This window comes from Bubalus bubalis, chromosome 14, assembly GCF_019923935.1.
Source record: "Bubalus bubalis isolate 160015118507 breed Murrah chromosome 14, NDDB_SH_1, whole genome shotgun sequence".
Taxonomy (NCBI): Eukaryota; Metazoa; Chordata; class Mammalia; order Artiodactyla; family Bovidae; genus Bubalus; species Bubalus bubalis.
The window spans coordinates 81,297,879-81,321,019 of record NC_059170.1 but is presented as its reverse complement, the minus strand read 5'-3'; the positions used below and the strand labels follow the sequence as shown (position 1 = coordinate 81,321,019).

Sequence of the window (23,141 nt, the reverse complement as noted above, 5' to 3'; positions counted from 1 at the left end):
TGGCTGTAATTACCCTCTATCACAGTATGATCCTACTACACATGAATGAGGAGTCTCTAATTTAAATACTTCAACAGAAAACCAAGCACAGTTCAAGAGTGCACACCTGCCTGAAGGCTTTGGAAAATAAAAAAGGCTCTCAGTCAGTGAATATGTGTGTCCAGTTATTAGGCTGGACATAGATTCAGATAAGCCGGATTATACATAGGAAACCCTAAAGATACCACCAGAAAATTACTAGAGCTGATCAATGAATTGAGTAGAGTTGCAGGATACAAAATTAATACAAATCCCTTGTATTATACATAGAAAACCCTAGAGATGTCACCAGACGAGAAGTGGGGAATACCAACATTGTGTGCGGCCGTTGGCGTTAGCACCATCAAGAGATGCTAACCTTTAGTTGTACAACCCTTTTAAAGCAGTTATTAAGTCTCAACCACTTCTGTGGAATATACCCCCTTGAAATTCAAGTAGTTTATATCTGGCTGGGCAGTTAAACTAGCTATAAAATTGAAATTCAATAGTGATGGTCAGAGGTTTCAAAATCTTGGTCACTGACTGTTGTTGGTCACAGAAATCCAGTGTCACATTAAGAGCTTTAGTCTAAGAAGCCTGAGAATCTAGGTTCATATTCTGACTCTGTGACCTCAGACACATCAAATCATATCTGTGAATCTGTTTATTTTAGATATAAGTGAATACACTAGCCTAGATTATTTTGAGACCTCTTTCAGTTTCTCAGATCCTTTTTTTCCTGCCCAAAGGCTAGATAACCTACTTTAGGAAAAAATCATCTGCCTCCAGAATAGCCCATCACCAGAATATCAGTTCCAGAAGAGGAAGGTGTCTGACTGCTTTCCCTTGCCTTCATCCACTCCCTGGAATGGCACCTTGAATAAAGTCATCCAAATTTCTGAACCTAAGATACTGCTGATTGAAAGGCACTGCTGTTCTAAAAGAAAGAAAACTGCATCTAGTGCATTATAAAATGCCACCGAACGATAACCCTGTATGTGAGAGGGCAAAAGAGACACATGTGTATAGAACAGTCTTTTGGACTCTGTGGGAGAGGGAGAGGGTGGGATGATTTGGGGGAATGGCATTGAAACATGTATAATATCATATATGAAATGAATCGCCAGTCCAGGTTTGATGCATGATATTGGATGCTTGGGGCTGGTGCACTGAGACGACCCAGAGGGATGGTACGGGGAGGGAGGTGGGAGGGGGGTTCGGGATGGGGAACACGTGTACACCCGTGGCGGATTCATGTTGATGTATGGCAGAACCAGTACAATATTGTAGGGTGGTTGGCCTCCAATTGAAATGAACAGATTTATATTTAAAAAATAATAATAAAATAATATTAATAAAAAATAAAATAAAGGATACTTTGCCATATTAGATATATTCCAACATGGGGGAAATGCACCTTCGAATCAGTGAAAGTTTTTCATCTACTCCTGTTCTTGCATTCTCCTTTCCACCTTTTAAACATACTATTTTTAAAAAAATATATCTAATTCTTATGGCTCTGTTCACCTCTGTCAGAAGCATTTTCAGTGTTTTTGGCTTTGTTTTTGTAGTAAAGGTCCCTCGTGCTCAGTGTAGTGACAGTGTGGGGGTTTGTGTTGGCCTTATCTGATGGCCTGTGGCTGTCTTCTCTTCCTGGCTAGTTTTTAGGCAAATTTCTGGGAGCCCCTGCAGGATGGGCATCATGGGAATACAGATCTCATACCAAGCAGTATGTGGCTAATTTTCCAACAGGCAATCCTTTTTCCACTGACAGCCTTGGGTGGATACCAGAGTTCTTGTAATTTCCTGAACCGATGGATTGAATAATGGCATTTCTGCCTCTCTACTTAGCTTAGTCCAGGCTCCTGGGGTACCAGCCTGATATAGCACCCACTTCCTGCTCCCTCCCCACCATGAACGCCAGGAATGATTTCAGAGTCCTTTAAACCTAAGCCAGATTTGGCAAATGATTTACAGAAGCAGTAAGTCCTTCCAAGTTCTTTCTTTTCTGTATCACACCACTCCCAGCCACAAGTCATTATGCCCATAAAATTCAAGTGGACATTTTTGACTCTTTTTCAGAATTGTCAAATGTATTTTCCTTCTCTTGTATCTTGTTTTCTCTGGGTGTCATAGAAGATCAAACTATCCTTTCATGAGTCACAGATCTTCCTGAGGTGTTTGAGGCTTTTAATTTTTAGGGTTATTGTATATACTAGGATAGAAGTAATCATTCACATAAGAAAAGTTTATAAAAGGGTCAAGCATGTAAAAACCAGGCTAACAATGATTTACCGTGTAATACAAGAACAGTGTTTTATATCTATAATGACCTGTAATGGAAAATAATCAGTATATATATATGTGACTGAATCACTTTGCTGTACACCTGAAACTAACACAATATTTTAAACCAACTATACTCAATAAAAAAAATCATGCTCAGTGCAGGAGAAATAACAGGACATCCTCCTTGACCTTGATTAGATAAGAGTTTAGTGAGAGTTTAACCTGAAAAAAGTTCCTTTTTAAAACGTTCCTGTTTTTAGCTTCCTTCCCATCTCAAAGTGCTTCTGTTCTACCCAAGATTACAGAGGAGGCCTGACCCCTTGGTGTTAAGTTAGCTTCATTAATTTTCCTTTTGTCTTTCCCACAGCGGAGCAAGAGGAGGAAGCCCACCCTGAATACAAATATGGAAATGAACTTTCTGCAGATGACTTGGGTCACAAGGAAGCTATTGCCAATAGTGTCAAGAAGGTCAGAGTCTTGGTGCTCTTTGCTTTCATGACTTCCGAGAGATGGCAGCTGGTAGTTATGCCATTTCAGAAATGTGAGAGCCACGAGAAAATACGGTAGCCTGTAATTCCCCTTCTCAGTGGGGTGGCCAGAATCAGTATCTGACCTCAAGTCATGCACAGGACAGTGACTCTTCGGCCATGCCTAGTGTTGACCCCTACCTCTTTGGCCCATGTCCTTCAAATGTTATTTATTTCCTTATGACACGTGAGCAGGAAGACAGCAGCAGCACCCCAGCAGCAAAGGTGATGCTGTTCAGATCATCGAGTTAATGACCCCAATCATCCCTGCAAACCCTCATTAGAAAATCAGTGCTACCCATTGGAGGTCTCATCTCTCTCCTAACATAGAATAAGCACCAGTATATTAATCACCTTCGTGTGTGTGTGTGTGTGTGTGTGTATGTGTGTTACGGAAACATTTATGGTCTGCTGTCTTAACACCTTTCAAGTATGCGTGCGTGCTAAGTCACTTTGTCCTATCCTACTCTTCACTACCCAGTGGACTGTAGTCCACCAGGCTCCTCTGTCGATGGATTCTCCAGGCAAGAATACAGAGTGGATTTCCATTTCCTCCTTCAGGGGATCTTCCTGATTCAGGGATCGAACCTGTGTCTCTTATGTCTCCTGTATTGGCAGGCAGATTCACCACTCTCACCACCTGGGATGGAATAGTATTGTTAACTCTCGTCACCATGCTGTCCGTGACATCCCCAGGACTCACTCATCTTATAACCGGAAGTTCGTACCCTCTGAGCGTCTCATTCCCCACCCCCGACTGGGGCCCGGCAAAGTGGTTGGTTTTTAATACTAGTGAGTGATAGAGTAAGAAGACGCAAGAGTGTCCACTGGAACGCTAGCCTGGGGGTCATGGTGACCTTGAAAAGAGGAGTTTCAGGGAGGGTAGGGACCCCTTGAGCAGACACATCTAAGTGAGGAGAAGCAATACTTTTGAGCAGTTGTGCTGTGACGGGGAACCAGTGGTTAAAGGGAACCCAGGAGTCCAGAGGCAGTTAATTTTAGGATAAATAAATCTAGGGTGATGACTGAATCCTTTGACATGGTCTTTGATGGGAACAGTAGCATTTCCTCATGAAAGACAATGGATGAAGATGCAGGTAGGTGTATACAGTAGGTGCTAAGAAAACGAGACCATATTTATCTGCTGAGCAAAGCCAGGAGAATACTACCGTTACACTTACCTTTTCTGATATAGAGCATTGCAGCTACTTTCAGATTATTAGATGCCTACTAAACTCATTATCCGCCTTTATCCGCACCCATACATGAGTGTTGACTTGCTCAAGAGTGATCCTTTACATACCAGAGAAGGTGGTCACACCGATTATTTCCCAAGCCCCATCACTAGATCACTAACTAAATTACCTTAAGGAAGCACTGAAATAGGTGAAGACTATCAGCCAAAACAGAGATAAGCATTAAGATGAGCTTTTCTGGTGTGGAAGAGAGTTACACCATGATATCCTTTCACTTCTCACTGTATCTGTGGCTTTATGTCACCAGAAATGTCCTATCTTAACAGATAAATAGAATAGCAGGTGTACAGATAACTATCTAACATATTTAAATATCCACAGGTGTGGGGCTAGTACACTTGGAGTTTCTCCCTTTAGAGAAGTAAATTATTTTCTTTCTCTAATTTAGGCTTCAGATGACCTTGAACATGAAAACAGCAAAAAGGTAACAAAACAATTCCATTGTGCATTTTGTTTTCATTATTAGAAACTATGTGGTCATTCAATATTGAACAGGTGTTACTAACTGCTGTTTATTCTGTCTTCTCCCACCCACTGCCCATGAAATATCAGACTATTTATAGGGATAATATTTACGTGCTCAGTGCATCTACTTACAAGAGTCTTCAAAAGAAAAATTAACCATGTGATGAAATGATTATATCCTGATAGAATCACAAAACCTAGGGCAGACAAATAAGATGATTTTTCTAAAAATATGTGTTTGGGCATTTAGGTATATTCTTAGTTAGCATTTGAGATTTCATTCCTAGACAATGGACAAAGGCATGTATAATTCTTCTACTGTATGTTTATTGATAATTAGTAATGCCAGTACCATACACTGGGTACCAGGCTGATTCCCTGGATGACAGCCTTGTTACTGTCAGTCGTCATGTGTAGCAAGGATTACAGTCTGACCCACTAACCACATGAGAAGGCTAAGGCCTTCAAGATGAAAATAACTTGGTCACAGCTGCTTAGCTAACAAACATCAATGATCAAAGATCAGCTTATCTTTGTTGACCCCAGTATCTTAAGAAATTCTAGTAGAAGAGAATTTCACAAGTATCTTAGAAGACTGAGATCAGACTTAACCAGAATTATTCCAAACTTTAGACAGTAAGAATATTGGGTTTTCCTTCAAATAAGATAGGACCCCATAGACAAGAAGATAGTACTTTCTGAAGCCCTGATGTGGGAATCAAATCATAAAGTAAATTTCTGCCTCTGGCTGCCAACAGTTTCACAACTGCAACACACCATGTACTTTTATTAAAAGGACCACTTTGATGTCATGAGCTGTGAAGAGGATATAACAATTAAAAATATTACTTTACTTCCCTTATGATAAAGTCAAAATTCAGTTCAGTTCAGTTCAGTTGCTCAGTCGTGTCCGACTCTTTGCGACCCCATGAATCACAGCACGCCAGGCCTCCCTGTCCATCACCAACTCGCAGAGTTCACTCAGACTCACGTCCATCGAGTCAGTGATGCCATCCAGCCATCTCATCCTCTGTCGTCCCCTTCTCCTCCTGCCCCCAATCCCTCCCAGCATCAGAGTCTTTTCCAATGAGTCAACTCTTCGCATGAGGTGGCCAAAGTACTGGAGTTTCAGCTTTAGCATCATTCCTTCCAAAGAAATCCCAGGGCTGATCTCCTTCAGAATGGACTGGTTGGATCTCCTTGCAGTCCAAGGGACTCTCAAGAGTCTTCTCCAACACCACAGTTCAAAAGCATCAATTCTTTGGCACTCAGCTTTCTTCACAGTCCAACTCTCACATCCACACATGACCACTGGAAAAACCACAGCCTTGACTAGATGGACATTAAGTAATGTCAAATAAAACTCCTAGAATGGATACAATGTGAAATTGACTAACAGCCTTTTAAAACACCAATATACTTGGAACAAAGACTTTCCGTTTTGCTATCAAATGAATTTCCTGACCTATAGGTCATTTTTATTTTCAGATTCAGTGTATTCATGATTATGTGCCCAATGAACTCTCAAATTTTAACTGGGGACATTTGAAAACTTGATTTTTAAAAATGTCAACAAGTTACAGTATTTGTTTATTTATTGGCTTTTATTGGTGAGATCAATTTGATGACCTAAAATGTTATTAGGTAAACAAAATGGCCTGGCTATTTTTTTAACAAATGAATTGACTTATATGAGTCAATAGTTTATTCATCCTGGAGTGTTGATCTCAATTAAATATTGATCACTTCTGAAGGTGTTATTTTGTTGTTGATTGTGTTGCTTTTGTCCTGATTTAAAAGGAAACAAACTAAAATAATTTGTTACTCTTTGCCTGTATGCAAAATAATGCAATTTTAATAGGTCAGGTGGAGTGGATTATCACATTAGTTTAAGAATAAACTTTTTTTTAAATACCACGAACTATTTATGTACGTGTCTTGGTTTCCAAAAGTGTTAAGCAGGTATGGTCCCCAGACCAGCTACTTGGGAGCTACTTAGAAATGCCATTTCTCAGGTTTCACAGCAGACTGCCTTTTTCAGAAACTCTGAGGGTGGGGCCCTGGAATCTGATTTAACAAGCTTACCTGTACACTCAGACGGTAAAGCTTCTGTCTACAATGTGAGAGACCTGGGTTCGATCCCTGGGTTGGGAAGATTGCCTGGAGAAGGAAATGGCAACCCACTCCAGTACTCTTGCCTTGAAAATCCCATGGGCGGAGGAGCTTGGTTCAGGCTACTATCCATGGGGTCACAAAGAGTCGGGCACGACTGAGCAACTTCACTTTCATTTTCACCTGTACACTAAAACTGAAGGATCTCTGTTTTTTAATTTATTTCACAACTTGTGAAATTATGAATTATAATACCTTTTATACATATTCCATAGCATTGCTCTGAACTTCAATATAGTTTCTGGAATAAAGTCCTTTGAAAATCTAAAAAAATGTCCCCAAAATGTAAGGTAAGCTTCATATTTTACTATTATCTCTATTTGTATTATTTGGAGCCACAATAGACATTAACTTTTTTTTTTTTTTTTTGACCACGCCTCAAGGCATGTGGATTTTTAGTTCCCTGACCAGGATGGAACCCATCATCCTTGTGTTAGGAGCATGGAGTCACTGTACCACCAGGGAAGTCCTGATGTTAACTTTTAAAATTATCCTTTATTGGGACTTCCCTGGTGGTCCAGTGGTTAAGACTCCATACTTCCTAAGTATGGAGTGTGGGTTCAATCCCTGGTCAGGGAGCTAAGATGCCACATGCCTCATGGCCAAAACACCAAAACATAAAACAGAGGCAATATTGTAACAAATTCCTCAAAGACTTTAAAAATGGCCCACATCAAAAAAATCTTTAAAGAAATTAAAAGCTCTTTTTAAAAATTATGTTTTATTTAACATAATTGAGGAAGAGAAAAATCTTTCATCTTGGATCTGTGTGCAGGTTGTCTCTAGTAAGGAAGTTTGTAGGGGCTTCCCAGGTGGCTCAGTAGTAAAGAATCCACCTGCCCACTCAGGAAACCCAGGAGAGTCGGATTTGATCCCTGGGTCAGGAAAATCCCCTGGAGGAGGATATGGTAACCAACTCCAGTATTCTTGCTTGGAGAATACCAGACAGAGGAGCCTGGCAAGCTACAAGTCCATGGGACCACAGAGTCAGGCATGACTGAGCAACTGAGCACACACCCACACAAGGCAGTTTGTGGCATAAATCTGAGTCCTGCTGAAGTCACTGATGTGTGTATTCCCTTTGTTGTGCTCGTAGGGCCTGGTTACCGTAGAAGATGAGCAGGCGTGGATGGCATCTTATAAATATGTGGGTGCTACCACTAATATCCATCCGTATTTGTCCACAATGATCAACTACGCGCAGCCTGTAAAGTTTCAAGGTTTCCATGTGGCTGAAGGTAACACCAAAGGTTAAATGCTATTGCCCTTTTTGTCTGCTTTTCTTTCATTGTGCTGTGATCTGACTTGCTGCCATTTCCTTTCCTGGGCGTGTGGACTGTTCCATCTCACCTTATTTTTGTTGCACAGACCAGGCTCCTGGGGGCCTGTGTTGTCATTCCCAGCATCGTCCACAAGGTGGCTCTGAGAGACTGGATTTGGTAGCACTCCAAGCGCATAGCCTCTTGTTTTAGATACACTTTATAAGACCCATTGGAGTCAAAACCTGGTCTCTTAAAAACATAGCAAGTGATATTTTAAAACTTCTCATAATGACTTCTGGACTGGAGAAGACATAGTCCTCACTGAAAATACATACTCCAAGGGTGGCTGTGAATGTCAGCTGGTATACGCATCAGTTCAGTTCAGTTCAGTTCAGTTCAGTCGCTCAGTCGTGTCCGACTCTTTGCGACCCCATGAATCGCACCACGCCAGGCCTCCCTGTCCATCACCAACTCCCAGAGTTCACTCAGACTCACGTCCGTCGAGTCAGTGATGCCATCCAGCCATCTCATCCTCTGTCGTCCCCTTCCCCTCCTCCCCCCAATCCCTCCCAGCATCAGAGTCTTTTCCAATGAGTCAACTCTTCGCATGAGGTGGCCAAAGTACTGGAGTTTCAGCTTTAGCATCATTCCTTCCAAAGAAATCTCAGGGCTGATCTCCTTCAGAATGGACTGGTTGGATCTCCTTGCAGTCCAAGGGACTCTCATGAGTCTTCTCCAACACCACAGTTCAAAAGCATCGATTCTTTGGCACTCAGCTTTCTTCACAGTCCAACTCTCACATCCATACATGACCACTGGAAAAACCATAGCCTTGACTAGACGGACCTTTGTTGGCAAAGTAATGTCTCTGCTTTTCAATATGCTGTCTAGGTTGGTCTTAACTTTTCTTCCAAGGAGTAAGCGTCTTTTAATTTCATGGCTGCAGTCACCATCTGCAGTGATTTTGGAGCCCCCAAAAATAAAGTCTGACACTGTTTCCACTGTTTCCCCATCTATTTCCCATGAAGTAATAATTGACTCCAATTTGAATCCATCACACTTTTCTTAGGTCAGCCATCTCCATCGTCAGAACATTAATGAAAGTAGAAGCTACTGATATCACAATGGAGCATCTGCCTCCAAAGCCTCATGATTCAAGGTGTAATTATATTTATCGCTTGTCTTTCTGTGAGTCTGATGGCAGAGTTTCTAAGTGCGTCTTTGCTTTTCTTTACAGAACGCAATATTCATTATAACATGTCCTCTTTTAATGAGTCAGTCGGTCTAGGCTACTTGAAGACACACGCCATTGAATTTGTGAAGTATCCTTATGTATTAAGTGGAATAAATGGTTGGTGAACTTTGAGTTTGGCAGGAATCTCTAAAACAGAAAGGTGGCTAATATAATATTGTGGTTGTAGAGCTAGTAAAATAATGTATGTGAAAGACTGCAGCAGCAGGGAAAACCTGCCCAAATGCGAACTGTTTTTATAATCCACGCCGAGAACAATGGTTTTTCTCTTTAGCATCCTTTATACATGTGAAATCCGTTCTCTATTGTCACATGTTTTTGTCAGTGTTGATCTCAATCTTCATTGCTTTAGCTCTTTGTTATTTATTTATCACTGCTGAGATACTCTTTTCCATTTTCCTTAATACATTACACAGTTATAATAAACGGCAAATGAGCCGCATTTACCCCAAGGGAGGCCGAGTGGACTCCAGTAATTATATGCCTCAGATTTTCTGGAACGCTGGCTGCCAGATGGTTTCGCTGAACTATCAAACCCCAGGTAGGAACTGATGTCCAGTGACCTCAAATTCCATGAGAATATTTTGACAGGACGGTGCCAAGAGTTGCTGTCAGTTGACTGTGGGCATTTTTTAAAGGAAGCAGACATAGGGCAAAACAGCATGTTGTTGGATTTATAGAATGGTGAGAAATTGAAAACGCAAACTAAAGTAATAAAACAATGGTAGAAGATAATAGAGTTTGATTTCAATTGAATTTCCTTTTGAAAACGCTGGGACTAATTTGCTAAACATTGTCCCCTTTTCTGAAATATGTCTAGTTTTTATTCTTTTTGGATCAAACTTATCTTCTTGTCCAGAGACAGAATGAAATGAAAAGAATTTGAGGATCTTTGTATAGTAACTATGACTCATTTCTCCTTGGGAAAGTAGCCTTCCCACTGTTGACATTCAGCAGGAGATCAGCAACATAGCAGAATCTCACCATAAAGATGTAGAGTATTATGGAGCAGATTCTGCTAAAATGGTGTTTAAGGAGTCCTATACACTTAGAGGTACTAATGTATAACTTATTCCACCAAAGTGTACTCTGGCCAGGTTCCAATATATAATAATATTTTTTTTTCCTGCAAGGAGAGTAGTCAATTTTTATGAAAGCATAAATAAAATCTTTAAAGTTTTCAAAGTTTGCTTAAGAGCCTAGGATCACAATATGAAGATGAGAGACAGAAAAAATAGAGTCTCTAGTTACTCATGTGAAACAGGTGAGAAATATGCCACAAAACCTATTCACCGCATCACAGTCCTTTTTTTAAAAAAATTAATCAAGTTATTTTAATTGGAGGCTAATTGCTTTACAATATGGTGGTGGTTTTTGCCATGCATTGACATGAATCAGCCATGGGTGTACATGTGTCCCCATCCTGAAGCCCCCTCCCACCTCCCTCCCCACCCCATCCCTCAGGGTCATCCCAGTGCACCAGCTTCAGGGCACTCAAAGCATTTTAAATGCTTTAAAATGTTGGGAAAAAAACATCCCTTTTGTTCTGTTCTTTTCCTCTATGAGGGTATCTCCCATCTTTCCCAGTTTAGGGCATTTTTTTTTTTCCAAGCCAATCCACCATACTTTGTAAACCTCAATGCACCTTGCTCCCTGTGATCTGGACTGACTGAAAAGTCCTATGACTTGTGCCCCTTTGGCATGGATGTGGCCCGACTGTGTTTCCCATCCTCAGTGACCAGAACTGAAGTCAGATTTCTGCTCGACACCCCTCTTGCTGCTCACTGTGCTAAACTGTCACCAGGAATCATCACGATCCTGGAGTGTTTCTAATAGAAACAAAAAAGATTAAAAGGCACTGCTGATTTTGCCTATTTAAAAAGATGTCAAGTTGTATTCTTTGTTGTCAGTGAGACCATGATGTAGATTAAATGATCCAAAGGCAGTTTATTCTCTAGGCCATCTTACGTTTTATTCTATAATGTAAGGTTTAATCACAGTACTTTGAGAAGAAAAAAAAAAATCATCAGGAGGCCCCCCCTTTTTTTTTTGCTGATGAAAAGAAAGAAGATTTTGTTTGCCTGCAAGAAAAGTCATAACCATGCTTTGCCAGTGTAGACCCCACTAGAATAATTCTTTTTAAGTCACACATTTTTTTATATGATACTTACCTAGTTTGTTTTTGATTAGTTTTAATTGAGTTTTATATTCATACAACCCTATTGGATTTCTCCAGCATACCCTCCCTCTGGGTCATAAGGCATGTCTTCTCTAACTATATATATATCAAGCTTAGACATCTGTACTCTCGACAGTAATTCAACAGTGACTCATGTATTGAATCCAAATTTGGAAGCAATGCCAACATGATCTCTATGAATGCACATTTTTTGTTTATTTTAAACTCAAGGTCATTTAAACATGGAAAGAAGAGTTGTATGCCTCTCTCTGTAAACAGATCCAGAAGTACCTTGTGGTGTTAAAAAAAGACCTATCAGCCTGGGATCAGTATCTGATTTCCATTATTTAAAATCACCCCATCAGAATCTTCTTTGTCCAGGAAGATGAAGTGCTAACTTATTTTTGTCTCTTGACAGATTTAGCGATGCAGTTGAATCAGGGGAAATTTGAGTATAATGGATCGTGCGGGTAAGTAACGTGATTTAAACTGGTGTCGCCCTGTTCCACACCCCATACTGCAGCTGCAATGAAGCCGTGTCATTGTAGATTAGGGGTTGGTGGATTTAAGCGAGGTTTGAGGGATGGGATAGAAACAAATGAAATCTCCAGGTAAATTACATCTGCAATATACATTCTTCATCAACCACAGTTTCACTAAGCAGAGTAAAAAAAAAAATTAACCACTAGGTAAGCAGTTTATTATACACACTCCACAGTTTAATGCTCTCACTTTAAATTCAATAGTGGAGGCCTTTATAGCTAGGACAGATAATGATCCCTGCTCATTTGGACATCAGCAAGAGGGACAAAGATAGTAAATATGTGTATCTTACATAAGACAAATAGAGGAATGAAGTTGATTTAGTATATGATGAAGTCCTCAGTGTTAAGTGGAATTTATTTCATCTAGGCAGACAGTTGTGTCCTCTATTAATTTTTTTCTTGTCTTGTAAATACTAGTCACCAAGAAATAATGCTATGAATGTTGTTCGAAGTACTTAAATAGTGCTGCCTAAAATCTGTGAACCAAGTAGTGAAATAGGAACTGTTAATTTCATTGAAATGCTGGAAAGTTAAATGAAAGAATGAAGTTAAAGAAAGTTCTATGGGAGAACTTTCTTGTAGTTCTTCTTTAGACATTCTGTACAAGTTCTATACCAAAAAAAAAAAAGTGTGGCCATTTTTTTTTTTTCCTCCATGCAGATGTGCCCAAGTGGTACTGCAGGTAAATGATCTTAAACCTTGCCCAGAGCCTTCTAGACTAATCGAATAGAGTACCATTTCTTCCCACCACACTACTGCCTGAATGCTCTTGCCCTCTATAGTTGGATACGTAATGTCCAATGTTGGATACTAAAAACAGCCAATCACGATAAAATTTTCAGCACTTGTGGATTCAGAATGCCAACTCCCACCTCCTCCTGCCCACCAGTGCACCTGCACCCACAGGTGACAACCCTGTTACCCAAGTCACCCCCCTACAGCGTACAGGACATTTGCCTCTGCTGTGTGTTTTGAAGGAAATGCAAATTGTATACCTTAAACTAATGAAGTGTTGTATTTCAATTCAGTTCAGTTCAGTTCAGTTCAGTCGCTCAGTCGTGTCCGACTCTTTGTGACCCCATGAATCACAGCGCACCAGGCCTCCCTATCCATCACCAACTCCCGGTGTTCACTCAAACTCAAGTCCATCAAGTCGGTGATGCCATCCAGCCATCTCATCCTCTGTCATCCCCTTCTCCTCCTGCCCCCAACCCCTCCCAGCATCAGAGTCAAAGTATTGGAGTTTCAGCTTTAGCATCAGTCCTTCCAATGAACACCCAGGACTGATCTCATTTAGAATGAACTGGTAGGATCTCCTTGCAGTCCAAGGGACTCTCAAGAGTCTTCTGCAACACCACAGTTCAAAAGTATGAATTCTTCGGCACTCAGCTTTCTTCACAGTCTAACTTTCACATCCATACATGACCACTGGAAAAACCATAGCCTTGACTAGATGGACATTTCTTGGCAAAGCAATGTCTCCACTTTTGAATATGCTGTCTAGGTTGGTCATTACTTTCTTTCAAGGAGTAAGCATCTTAATTTCATGGCTGCAATCACCATCTGCAGTGATTTTGGAGCACAAAAAAATAAAGTCTGACACTGTTTCCACTGTTTCCCCATCTACTTCCCACGAAGTGATGGGACCAGATGCCATGTTCTTCGTTTTCTGAATGTTGAGCTTTAAAGCCAACTTTTTCACTCTCCTCTTGCACTTTCATCAAGAGGCTCTTTAGTTCCTCTTCACTGTCTGCCATAAGGGTGGTGTCATCTGCATATCTGAGGTGATTGATATTTCTCCCGGCAATCTTGATTTCAGCTTGTGCTTCTTCCAGCCCAGTGCTTCTCAGGATGTACTCTGCATAGAAGTTAAATAAGCAGGGTGACAATATACAGCCTTGACGTACTCCTTTTCCTATTTGGAACTACTCTGTTGTTCCATGTCCATTTCTAACTGTTGCTTCCTGACCTGCATATAGGTTTCTCAAGAGGCAGGTCAGGTGGTCTGGTATTCCCATCTCTTTCAGAATTTTCCACAGTTTATTGTGATCCACACAGTCAAAGGCTTTGGCATAGTGAATAAAGCAGAAATAGATGTTTTTCTGAAATTCTCTTGCTTTTTCGATGATCCAGTGGATGTTGGCAATTTGATCTCTGGTTCCTCTGCCTTTTTTAAAACCAGCTTAACCATCTGGAAGTTCATGGTTCACGTATTGCTCAAGCCTGGCTTGGAGAATTTTGAGCATTACTTTACTAGCGTGTGAGATGAGTGCAATTGTGCAGTAGTTTGAGCACTCTTTGGCATTGTCTTTTTTGGGATTGGAATGAAAACTGACCTTTTCCAGTCCTGTGGCCACTGCTGAGTTTTTCAAATTTGCTAGCATATTGAGTGCAGCACTTTCGCAGCATCATCTTTCAGGATTTGAAATAGCTCAACTGGAATTCCGTCACCTCCACTAGCTTTGTTCGTAGTGATGCTTTCTGAGGCCCACTTGACTTCACATTCCAGGATGTCTGGCTCTAGGTGAGTGATCACACCATCGTGATTATCTGGGTCGTGAAGATCTTTTTTGTACAGTTCTTCTGTGTATTCTTGCCACCTCGTCTTAATATCTTCTGCTTCTGTTAGGTCCATACCATTTCTGACCTTCATCGAGCCCATCTTTGCATGAAATGTTCCCTTGGTAGCTCTAATTTTCTTGAAGAGATCCCTAGTCTTTCCTGTTCTGTTGTTTTCCTCTATTTCTTTGCATTGATCACTGAGGAAGGCTTTCTTATCTCTCCTTGCTATTCTTTGGAACTCTGCATTCAGATGCTTATATCTTTCCTTTTCTCCTTTGCTTTTCGCTTCTCTTCTTTTCACAGCTATTTGTAAGGCCTCCCCAGACAGCCATTTTGCTTTCTTGCATTTCTTTTCCATGGGGATGGTCTTGATCCCTGTCTCCTGTACAATGTCCTGAACCTCTCTGTCCATAGTTCATCAGGCACTCTGTCTATCAGTTCTAGGCTCTTAAATCTATTTCTGACTTCTACTCTATAATCATAAGGAATTTGATTTAGGTCATACCTGAATGGTCTAGTGGTTTTCCCTACTTTTTTCAATTTAAGTCTGAATTTGGCAATAAGGAGTTCATGATCTGAGCCACAGTCAGCTCCTAGTCTTGTTTTTACTGACTGTATAGAGCTTCTCCATCTTTGGCTGCAAAGAATATAATCAATCTGATTTCAGTGTTGACCATCTGCTGATGTCCATGTGTAGAGTCTTCTCGTGTTGTTGGAAGAGGGTGTTTGCTATGGTCATTGCGTTCTCTTGGCAAAACTCTATTAGCCTCTGCCCTGCTTCATTCTGTACTCCAAGGCCAAATTTACCTGTTACTCCAGGTGTTCCTGACTTCCTACTTTTGCATTCCAGTCCCCTATAATGAAAAATACATCTTTTTTGGGTGTTAGTTCTAAAAGGTCTTGTAAGTCTTCATAGAACTGTTCAGCTTCTTCAGCGTTACTGGTTGAGGTATAGGCATGGATTACTGTGATATTGAATGGTTTGCTTTGGAAATGAACAGAGATCATTCTGTCGTTTTTGAGATTGTGCTCAAGTACTGCATTTCAGACTCTTTTGTTGACTATGATGGCTACTCCATTTTTTCTAAATGGTTCCTGTCCATAGTAGTAGATATAATGGTCATCTGAGTTAAATTCACCCATTCCAGTCCATCTTAGTTTGCTGATTCCTAGAATGTTGATGTTCACTCTTGCCATCTCCTGTTTGACCACTTCCAATTTGCCTTGATTCATGGACCTAGCATTCCAGGTTCCTATGCAATATTGCTCTTTACAGCATCAGACCTTGCCTCTATCACCAGTCACATCCACAACTGGGTGTTGTTTTTGCTTTGACTCCATCCCTTCATTCTTTCTGGAGTTATTTCTCCACTGATCTCCAGTAGCATATTGGGCACCTACTGACCTGGGGAGTTCCTCTTTCAGTGTCCTATCATTTTTCCTTTTCATACTGTTCATGAGGATCTCAAGGCAAGAATACTGAAGTGGTTTGCCATTCTCTTCTCCAGTGGACCACATTCTGTCAGACGTCTCCACCATGACCTGTCCATCTTTGGTGGCCCCACACAGCATGGCTTAGTTTCATTGAGTTAGACAAGGCTGTGGTCCATGTGATTAGACTGACTAGTTTTCTGTGATTATGGTTTCAGTGTATCTACCCTCTGATGCCATCTTGCAACACCTACCGTCTTACTTGGGTTTCTCTTACCTTGGACTTGGGGTATCTCTTCACGGCTGCTCCAGCAAAGCGCAGCCGCTGCTCCTTACCTAGGGCGAGGGGTATCTCCTCACAGCTGCCCCTCCTGACCTTGAACGTGGAGTAGCTCCTCTCTGCCCTAATACTTCAATTAGGTTGGTGCAAAAGAATTGAAGTTTTGCATTGTTGAACTTTACCATTTGGTACTGGATACATTCTTAAATAAATCTGGTTATGTTATGCATCATTAATGCACATTTCTCACTTAATGCTTTTTTTTCTAATGACTTATTACTTGATGTTTATTTTATATTTATTTTAGACTATAAAAATGATGTTAGACAAAAAGTAAATTTGAGTGAATTTTTTATTCAAGTTCAAAATGTGTCGGAAAGCAGGGTAGATAACTCGCAACGTCAACAATGCGTTTGGGCCAGGAACTGCTAATGAACATAGAATGTGGTGGTGGTTCGGAAGTTTTGCAAAGGAGACGAGAGATGAGGAGCATAGTGGCTGGCCATCAGAAGTTGACAGCGGCCAATTGAGAGCAATCATCAAAGCTGATCCTCTTGTAACTACCCAAGAAGTTGGCAGAAGAACTCGTTGTCGACCATTCTGTGGCCATCTGGCATTTGAAGCAAATTGGAAAGGTGATAAAGCTCAATAAGTGGGTACCTCAGGAGCTAACCTAAAGTCAAAAACATCGTTATTTTGAAGTGTTGTCTTCCCTTACTGTACACAACAACAGCAAACTATTTCTCAATCGGATTGTGACATGCAATGAGAAGTGGATTTTATATGACAACTGGTGATAGCCAGCTCTGTGGTTGGACCGAGAAGAAGCTCTGAAGAAGCCAAACTTGCACCAAAAAAAGACCATGGTCACTGGTGGTCTGCTCCCCGTCTGATCCACTACAGCTTTCTGAATCCCAGCAAAACGATTACATCTGAGAAATACGCTCAGCAAATCAATGAGATGCACTGAAAACTGCAAAGTCTGCAGCCAGCCCTGGTCAACAGAAAGGCCTCAGTTCTGCATGACAACGCCCGACTGCATGTCTCGCAACCAATGCTTCAAAAGTTGAACAAATTGGGCTATGAAGTTTTGCCTCATCCACCATATTCATTTGACCGCTTGCCAACCAACTACCACTTCAAGCATCTGGGACAACTTTTGGCAGGGAAAATCCTTCAACAACCACCAGGAGGCAGAAAATGCTTTCCAAAAGTTTGTCAAATCCTGAAGCATGATTTTTATGCTATAAGAATAAACAAACTTATTTCTCATTGGCAAAAATGTGTTGATTATAATGGTTCCTACTTTGATTAATAAAGATGTGTTTGAGCCTCATTGTAATGATTTAAAATTCATGGTCCAAAACCGTAATTACTTTTGTATCAACCCACTATCTCTCAATAAAACAGGGGAGAAAAAAGAAATTAAAATTATGGTTCCAAAGAAAACAATCCCATACACATTTAGAGTATTTTTTAAGCTGCCTTGTTATTTAGTGCTAAACATTGAGAACCAGGAGACTGTGTACATAAATTGATGGGTGGGCCCCAGTGGGGGCTGAGCCCCCAGGGGCAGCCATGGTAGAGGGCATAAGAGTCCTTGGCACTAGCCGACCAGGTCTTCCACAGGCTGGTGTTGCCCTGGGCAGGTAGCTGAGGCCCTGAATCTCAATTTCCTGCTGATAAAATGAAGCCAGTGATACCTGTCACCCCAGGTTTGCTGTGGCAGCTCAGTGAGTTTGAACTGAGTGTATGCATTTGATGTCCTTTACGAACTGCAAATTTCTGTGGAAAAGTGAGGTTGAAGAGAAGCTACAGCCCATATGGCTGATGACAGGCAGAGATCACAGACCGCTGAAAGAGCCTCTTTTCACAGCGGTCCTGTGAGGAGCCTGGGGAGCGAGGTGGGGTGGGCGGAGCGGTCCTCATGTCCACACCGGCTGTGAGCCTCCCAGAGCCTTCACCTGGCTCAGGACAGGCTTTTCACCCTCCTCAGGAGTTCAGTGGCTCCTCCTGCCTGGACACAGGGTGGGCATCGTTTCTGTGGAAAAGGGGCCCCAGTGTTACGGAACCAAACCTGTTCACCTGTCCACATTCAGCAAAGTCCATCAGTGGTGGGCTGTGCTGAAGGAACTTGCAGCATTTGTTGTAAGGCCCCAGGCAAGAGAATGGGTGACTCCTGTTCTGACCCCCTCCCCCCCGGACTTCCTGAAGAATTTCAGCAAAGCATTGTTAAAGGCCAGGTGAAGTGGGTGGGGATCTGTTTTACCATAGTTCACATACTCAGTGTCTCACCTTCTGCACTGTTTATTGCAAAATCCATTCATGAACAAGGATGGTGCTATGTTAGCCTGGTTTTTCCAGTAGTCCTGTATGGACATGAGAGTTGGACCATAAAGAAGGCTGAGCGCTGAAGAATTGATGCTTCGGAACTGTGGTGTTGGAGAAGACTCTTGAGAGGCCCTTGGACTGCAAGGAAATCAAAACAGTCAAATCCTAAAGGAAACCAATCCTGAATATTCTTTAGAAGGACTGAGGTTGAAGCTGAAGCTCCAATTCTTTGGCCACCTGATATGAAGAACCGACTCATTAGAAAAGACCCTGATGCTGGGAAAGATTGAAGGCAGGAGGAGAAGGGAATGACAGAGGATGAGATGGTTGGATGGCATCACCGACTCAATGGACAGGAGTTTGAGCAAGCTTCAGGAGTTGATGAAGGACAGGGAAGCCTGGCGTGCTGCGGTCCATGGGGTTGCAAAGAGTCAGACACAACTGAGCAACTGAACACCAACAGCAGTGTTAGCCTGGATTCTGTGCTCGTGTGTCCCTTTTTCAGAGCGACTGAAAAATCGGACCATTCCCTGGGGCATCAGGACTACTGAAGGCATGAACAATAAGTCTCCTGTCCCCCTGCCCCTCCCCTTTCCTCCACGCCCAGAGCTCTTGCCCACAGGGCAGAGAGAAGCAGTCTTTCCTGACTCCTGAGGAGTTGCAGCTGGCAGCAGAGATGGGCCGGCTGTGAAGGACGTGCTTCGTGCAGGGGCATCGAGGTACCCTGGGGCTTTCACTCCACTGCCTTTGTCTTGCTCCTGCCCGCCTGCAGGGACTTTTAAAAAATCCTCGTGGGCTATGTCTGAGGGTTTCTGTAAAGAGATGTTCTGTGTCTTTTAGGCCTACAGTGGCAAACAGTGTAGAAACCCCTGAATCTCACAACAGTAACCAAACATCAGAAAATTACTTGGGACTCCCTGTCTGATCTGTGGGCAGTGTGTTGAGGAGGCCACACCACTGCATCCTGTAAGTGTGATTTTTACCAGGAAGTGAGCAATAGTTTATTATAGGCTCATTTTTAAAGTTGGAAAAACAGGAAGTACTTCTACACTTTCTAATAAAATAGAGCAAACTAATTTCTCAAGTCTTTCCAGGCTTTTGGAGGAAACCCGACAGTTGCTATCAAAATACTATGATATTTTGTGATTCAAAAGTACACGCTTTTTAAATGACTTTGTCAAGTTAGAATGAATCTTAAGATCCGTGGCAACTTTCTGTTAATCAGCGCCATTTTGCTTGCTTGCTGGTAAATAAAATGAGGGCGTGTTGATAGCATCTCAGATGTGGTGAAGCAGGATGAACTTTCTTGTTCCACCATCCTTGATTCTGTAACTCCTGTCCTCCACCTAGCTGAAAGCCCTTCTCTCCTGCCCTTGCCTCCAAGGCCTTTAAGTCCACAGAGAATTCTTACATCAATTCACTTGCCATTGACTTTAGACTTGCCCTGTGGCCATCACACAGACCTGGATGCTTGGAATGGGTTCATTTCCCGCACCTAAAAACACCAGGCAGGACCAGCCATGTAGTCTGTGGGACCCAAGTGCTCTGCGTTCACAAATCATTAAGAATCGGGAGAGTAGCCGCAGAGCATTAAGCCAAGCTGGAAGCTCTGCGGTAGCACAAGCTCCACCCTCAGAGCCAGGGCGCCAGCTTCTGCCAGCCCGTCAGTGCCCAGGGGCCCGTGACCTACGCAACCCCTAAGTCGTGAGTGACAGTCTCTGCTGCCTTAGGCCCCAAATAGACAGTTCTTCAAGACGAGCTCGCTAAGGGTCAGCCCCAAGCCAGGGATCTGTCAAATTTCTGAAGCTAAATCCAGCCTCTGAATTAGAATTTCAGGTGTGAAGTAGAAAAGAGTAGGAAAAAAGCACTGCTTTGCCAAGCAAAGGGGCCATATGGGGCTAATGCCCTCGAAAGTGTGTTGCAACCCAGAGTGGGTATTTAGTAGTTTTATAGAAATGGTTCAAAGAGGGCATGACCAGCCCATAGGCATTCTTCTGACTGGTTGGTATTGCTGGAATTGAGAGTCTGCATCATCAGTCTTCTGGTTCCAGCCTGTCTGGGGTCTGCATGCTTGTAGGCAGCTTGCAGTTAATTTCTCCCATCTTGTGTTTCAGTATCTGCAAAACAGCTCAAAAGTATTGTTATGTTTATCCCTTGAGGGGGAACCAGGGCCTTGCCACAAGGCTTTTCTATTGTTTCTTTTTTTTTCTATTGTTTCTTGACTGCTTCTCCCTTATCTCTGCATCCCCTCCCGTCCCTAATAAGGAACTGTTTGAGTCTGCTTATTGGAACCCAGTGCTGACTCCCTGTGAAACCTAGAACTATCATGCATTACCTCCCCGTGTAGCTGATGTCTGATGCTTCGCCAGACAAAGCTGATAGTCTTCCTTGGAAAAATATGTGAAGAATTGTATTTACTCATCTACTTGAGCTTTTGCTGTATCATATTTTTCAGTGATTAATGCTGGCTACAAAAAAGGCCCAAATCTAAAACTCTACAAACATAGAAAACAATATGTTCTATGCAGTTAGAGAGCTTTTATGTTAATAGTACAGGTTGTATCCTCCTGGAGACAGGTTGCATGTTCAAAGTCATCTTTAATATTTGAACAATTTTATGAACTTTTTCTGTATCCTTGATTTAAAAATCAGTGTCATTGCTATATATGAACTAGATAATCAGTAGGAACCTACTGTATAGCACAGGGAAAGCCACCTAATTCTCTATAGTAACCTATATGGGAAAAGAATCTGAAAAAGAATATATATAAATACAGAACTAAATCACTTTGCTGTACACCTGTAACTAACACAACATAAATCAGCTATATTCTAATATAAAATTTTAAAAATGTTTAAATAAAATAAAAATCAGTATTGTCCTCAGAGGCTCTTTATTGCTCGTTACATCCAAATGGAATGTGGGTCTATGTATTAACATGTTTTGTTCAGACTTAGAAGATAGCAAAGAATGTCAGCTTTGTCAAAACCAAAAACACGACTGTAAACTTTTCTTTAAGGAAAAATATCGTGCTTTGGGATTCCCCTTGGTTGCATTTTAAAGAATAGTAATAGATTTAACATCATCTAGAGTTGAAACTTAAAAAAGTTATACTTTAAGGGGTATGAAAGATTTGGTCCCAAATTATGATTCTTTTACATCTAAAAACAAACTTATGGTTTTGGGGAAAGTGCTTTTATTTACTGCTCATGTGAAGTGAGAGTCGCTCAGTAGTATCTGACTCTTTGCAACCCCATGAACTATACAGTCCATGAAATTCTCCAGGCCAGAATACTGGAGTGGGTAGCCTTACCCTTCTCCAGAGGATCTTCCCAACCCAGGAATTCCCAGTCCTGGTCTCCTGCATTACAGGCAGATTCTTGACCAGCTGAGCCACAAGGGAAGCCCAAGAATACTGAAATGGGTAGTCTATCCCTTCCCTATGGGATCTTCCTGACCCAGGAGTCCAACTAGAACCTCCTACATTGCAGGCAGATTCTTTACCAACTGAGCTATCAGGGAAGTCGATAGCTCATATTTTTTCTCAGTATGTAATTTTCCTATCTATAATTATTGTCATTTAACAAAAAAAATGTTGTTTTGGAGAGATGGAGTTCTTTGACATAGTTTCAGGAAAGTTATGGATTCCAGTTATGGAATCCACAGAGTGTGATTCTGTGACCATACCCAATGGGGATAAGGGGCAGACAGTGCTGAGGATCAATTTCAAAACTCTTTAATCATACAACTATCTGTCACCTTGTAACATCTCCTGCCCCCATCCCAACCTTAAGCAACTACTAATCTACACACTGTCACTACATTTTTGCCTGTTCTGCACATTTCATGTAAATGGATTCATATAATATGTGACCTTTTTATGACTGTCTTCAACATTTGCAAGATTCACCTATGTTGTACTATGTATCAGTACTTTATTTTATTTCTTTTTGTTACTGAAATAATTTTATTACTTATTATTATTTTTCCATTGTGTGGATATACCTCATCTTGTATGCCCATTCATCTTTTGCTGGAAATTTGAATTGTTCCATCTTTTGGTTATTATGAATAATGCTACTATGAGCCTTCATGTGCAGGTTTTTGTGTGAGCATATGTTTTCACTTTTCTTGGGTATACACATAGGAGAAGAATCACTGGGTCGTATGATAACTCTGTGTAAGTGATGAATTCTAGACTGTTTTTGACAGTGGCTGCATCATTTTACATTCCCACCAGCAATGTTGAGTGGGGGCTCCAATTTCTCCATTTTCTCATCCACATCTATATCAATTTTATTTTTCTTTTTTCCTATTGCCCTCCTAGTGTGTGTTCAGTTCATTTCATTTCAGTTCAGGTCAGTCACTCAGTAGTGTCCAACTCTTGCGACCCCATAGACCGCAGCACACCAGGCCTCCATGTCCATCACCAACTCCCAGAGTTTACTTAAACTCATGTCCATTGAGTTGGTGATGCCATCCAACCATCTCATCCTCTGTCATCCTCTTCTCCTCCCACCTACTGTGTGTAATGGTGTCTTATTGTGATGCTGGCTTGAATTTCTCTCATG

The 23,141-nt window shown here is 41.5% G+C and overlaps 1 protein-coding gene across 14 annotated transcripts in view; it reads left to right on the top strand.

Moving 5' to 3' along the window:
* The window catches only part of PLCB4 (phospholipase C beta 4), a 480,542-nt gene that overhangs the window by 396,572 nt on the left and 60,829 nt on the right, over positions 1-23,141 (top strand). For 12 of the 14 annotated variants that reach the window (XM_044928306.2, XM_044928310.2, XM_025264590.3 and 9 more), the window contains 6 exons: positions 2,675-2,775; positions 4,479-4,514; positions 7,824-7,965; positions 9,227-9,311; positions 9,658-9,782; positions 11,839-11,890. In XM_044928306.2, coding sequence (XP_044784241.1) covers positions 2,675-2,775; positions 4,479-4,514; positions 7,824-7,965; positions 9,227-9,311; positions 9,658-9,782; positions 11,839-11,890 — 541 coding nt within the window. The remainder of the gene's footprint in view (positions 1-2,674; positions 2,776-4,478; positions 4,515-7,823; positions 7,966-9,226; positions 9,312-9,657; positions 9,783-11,838; positions 11,891-23,141) is intronic. The other 2 variants (XM_025264595.3, XM_044928309.2) reach the window with 1 other exon arrangement.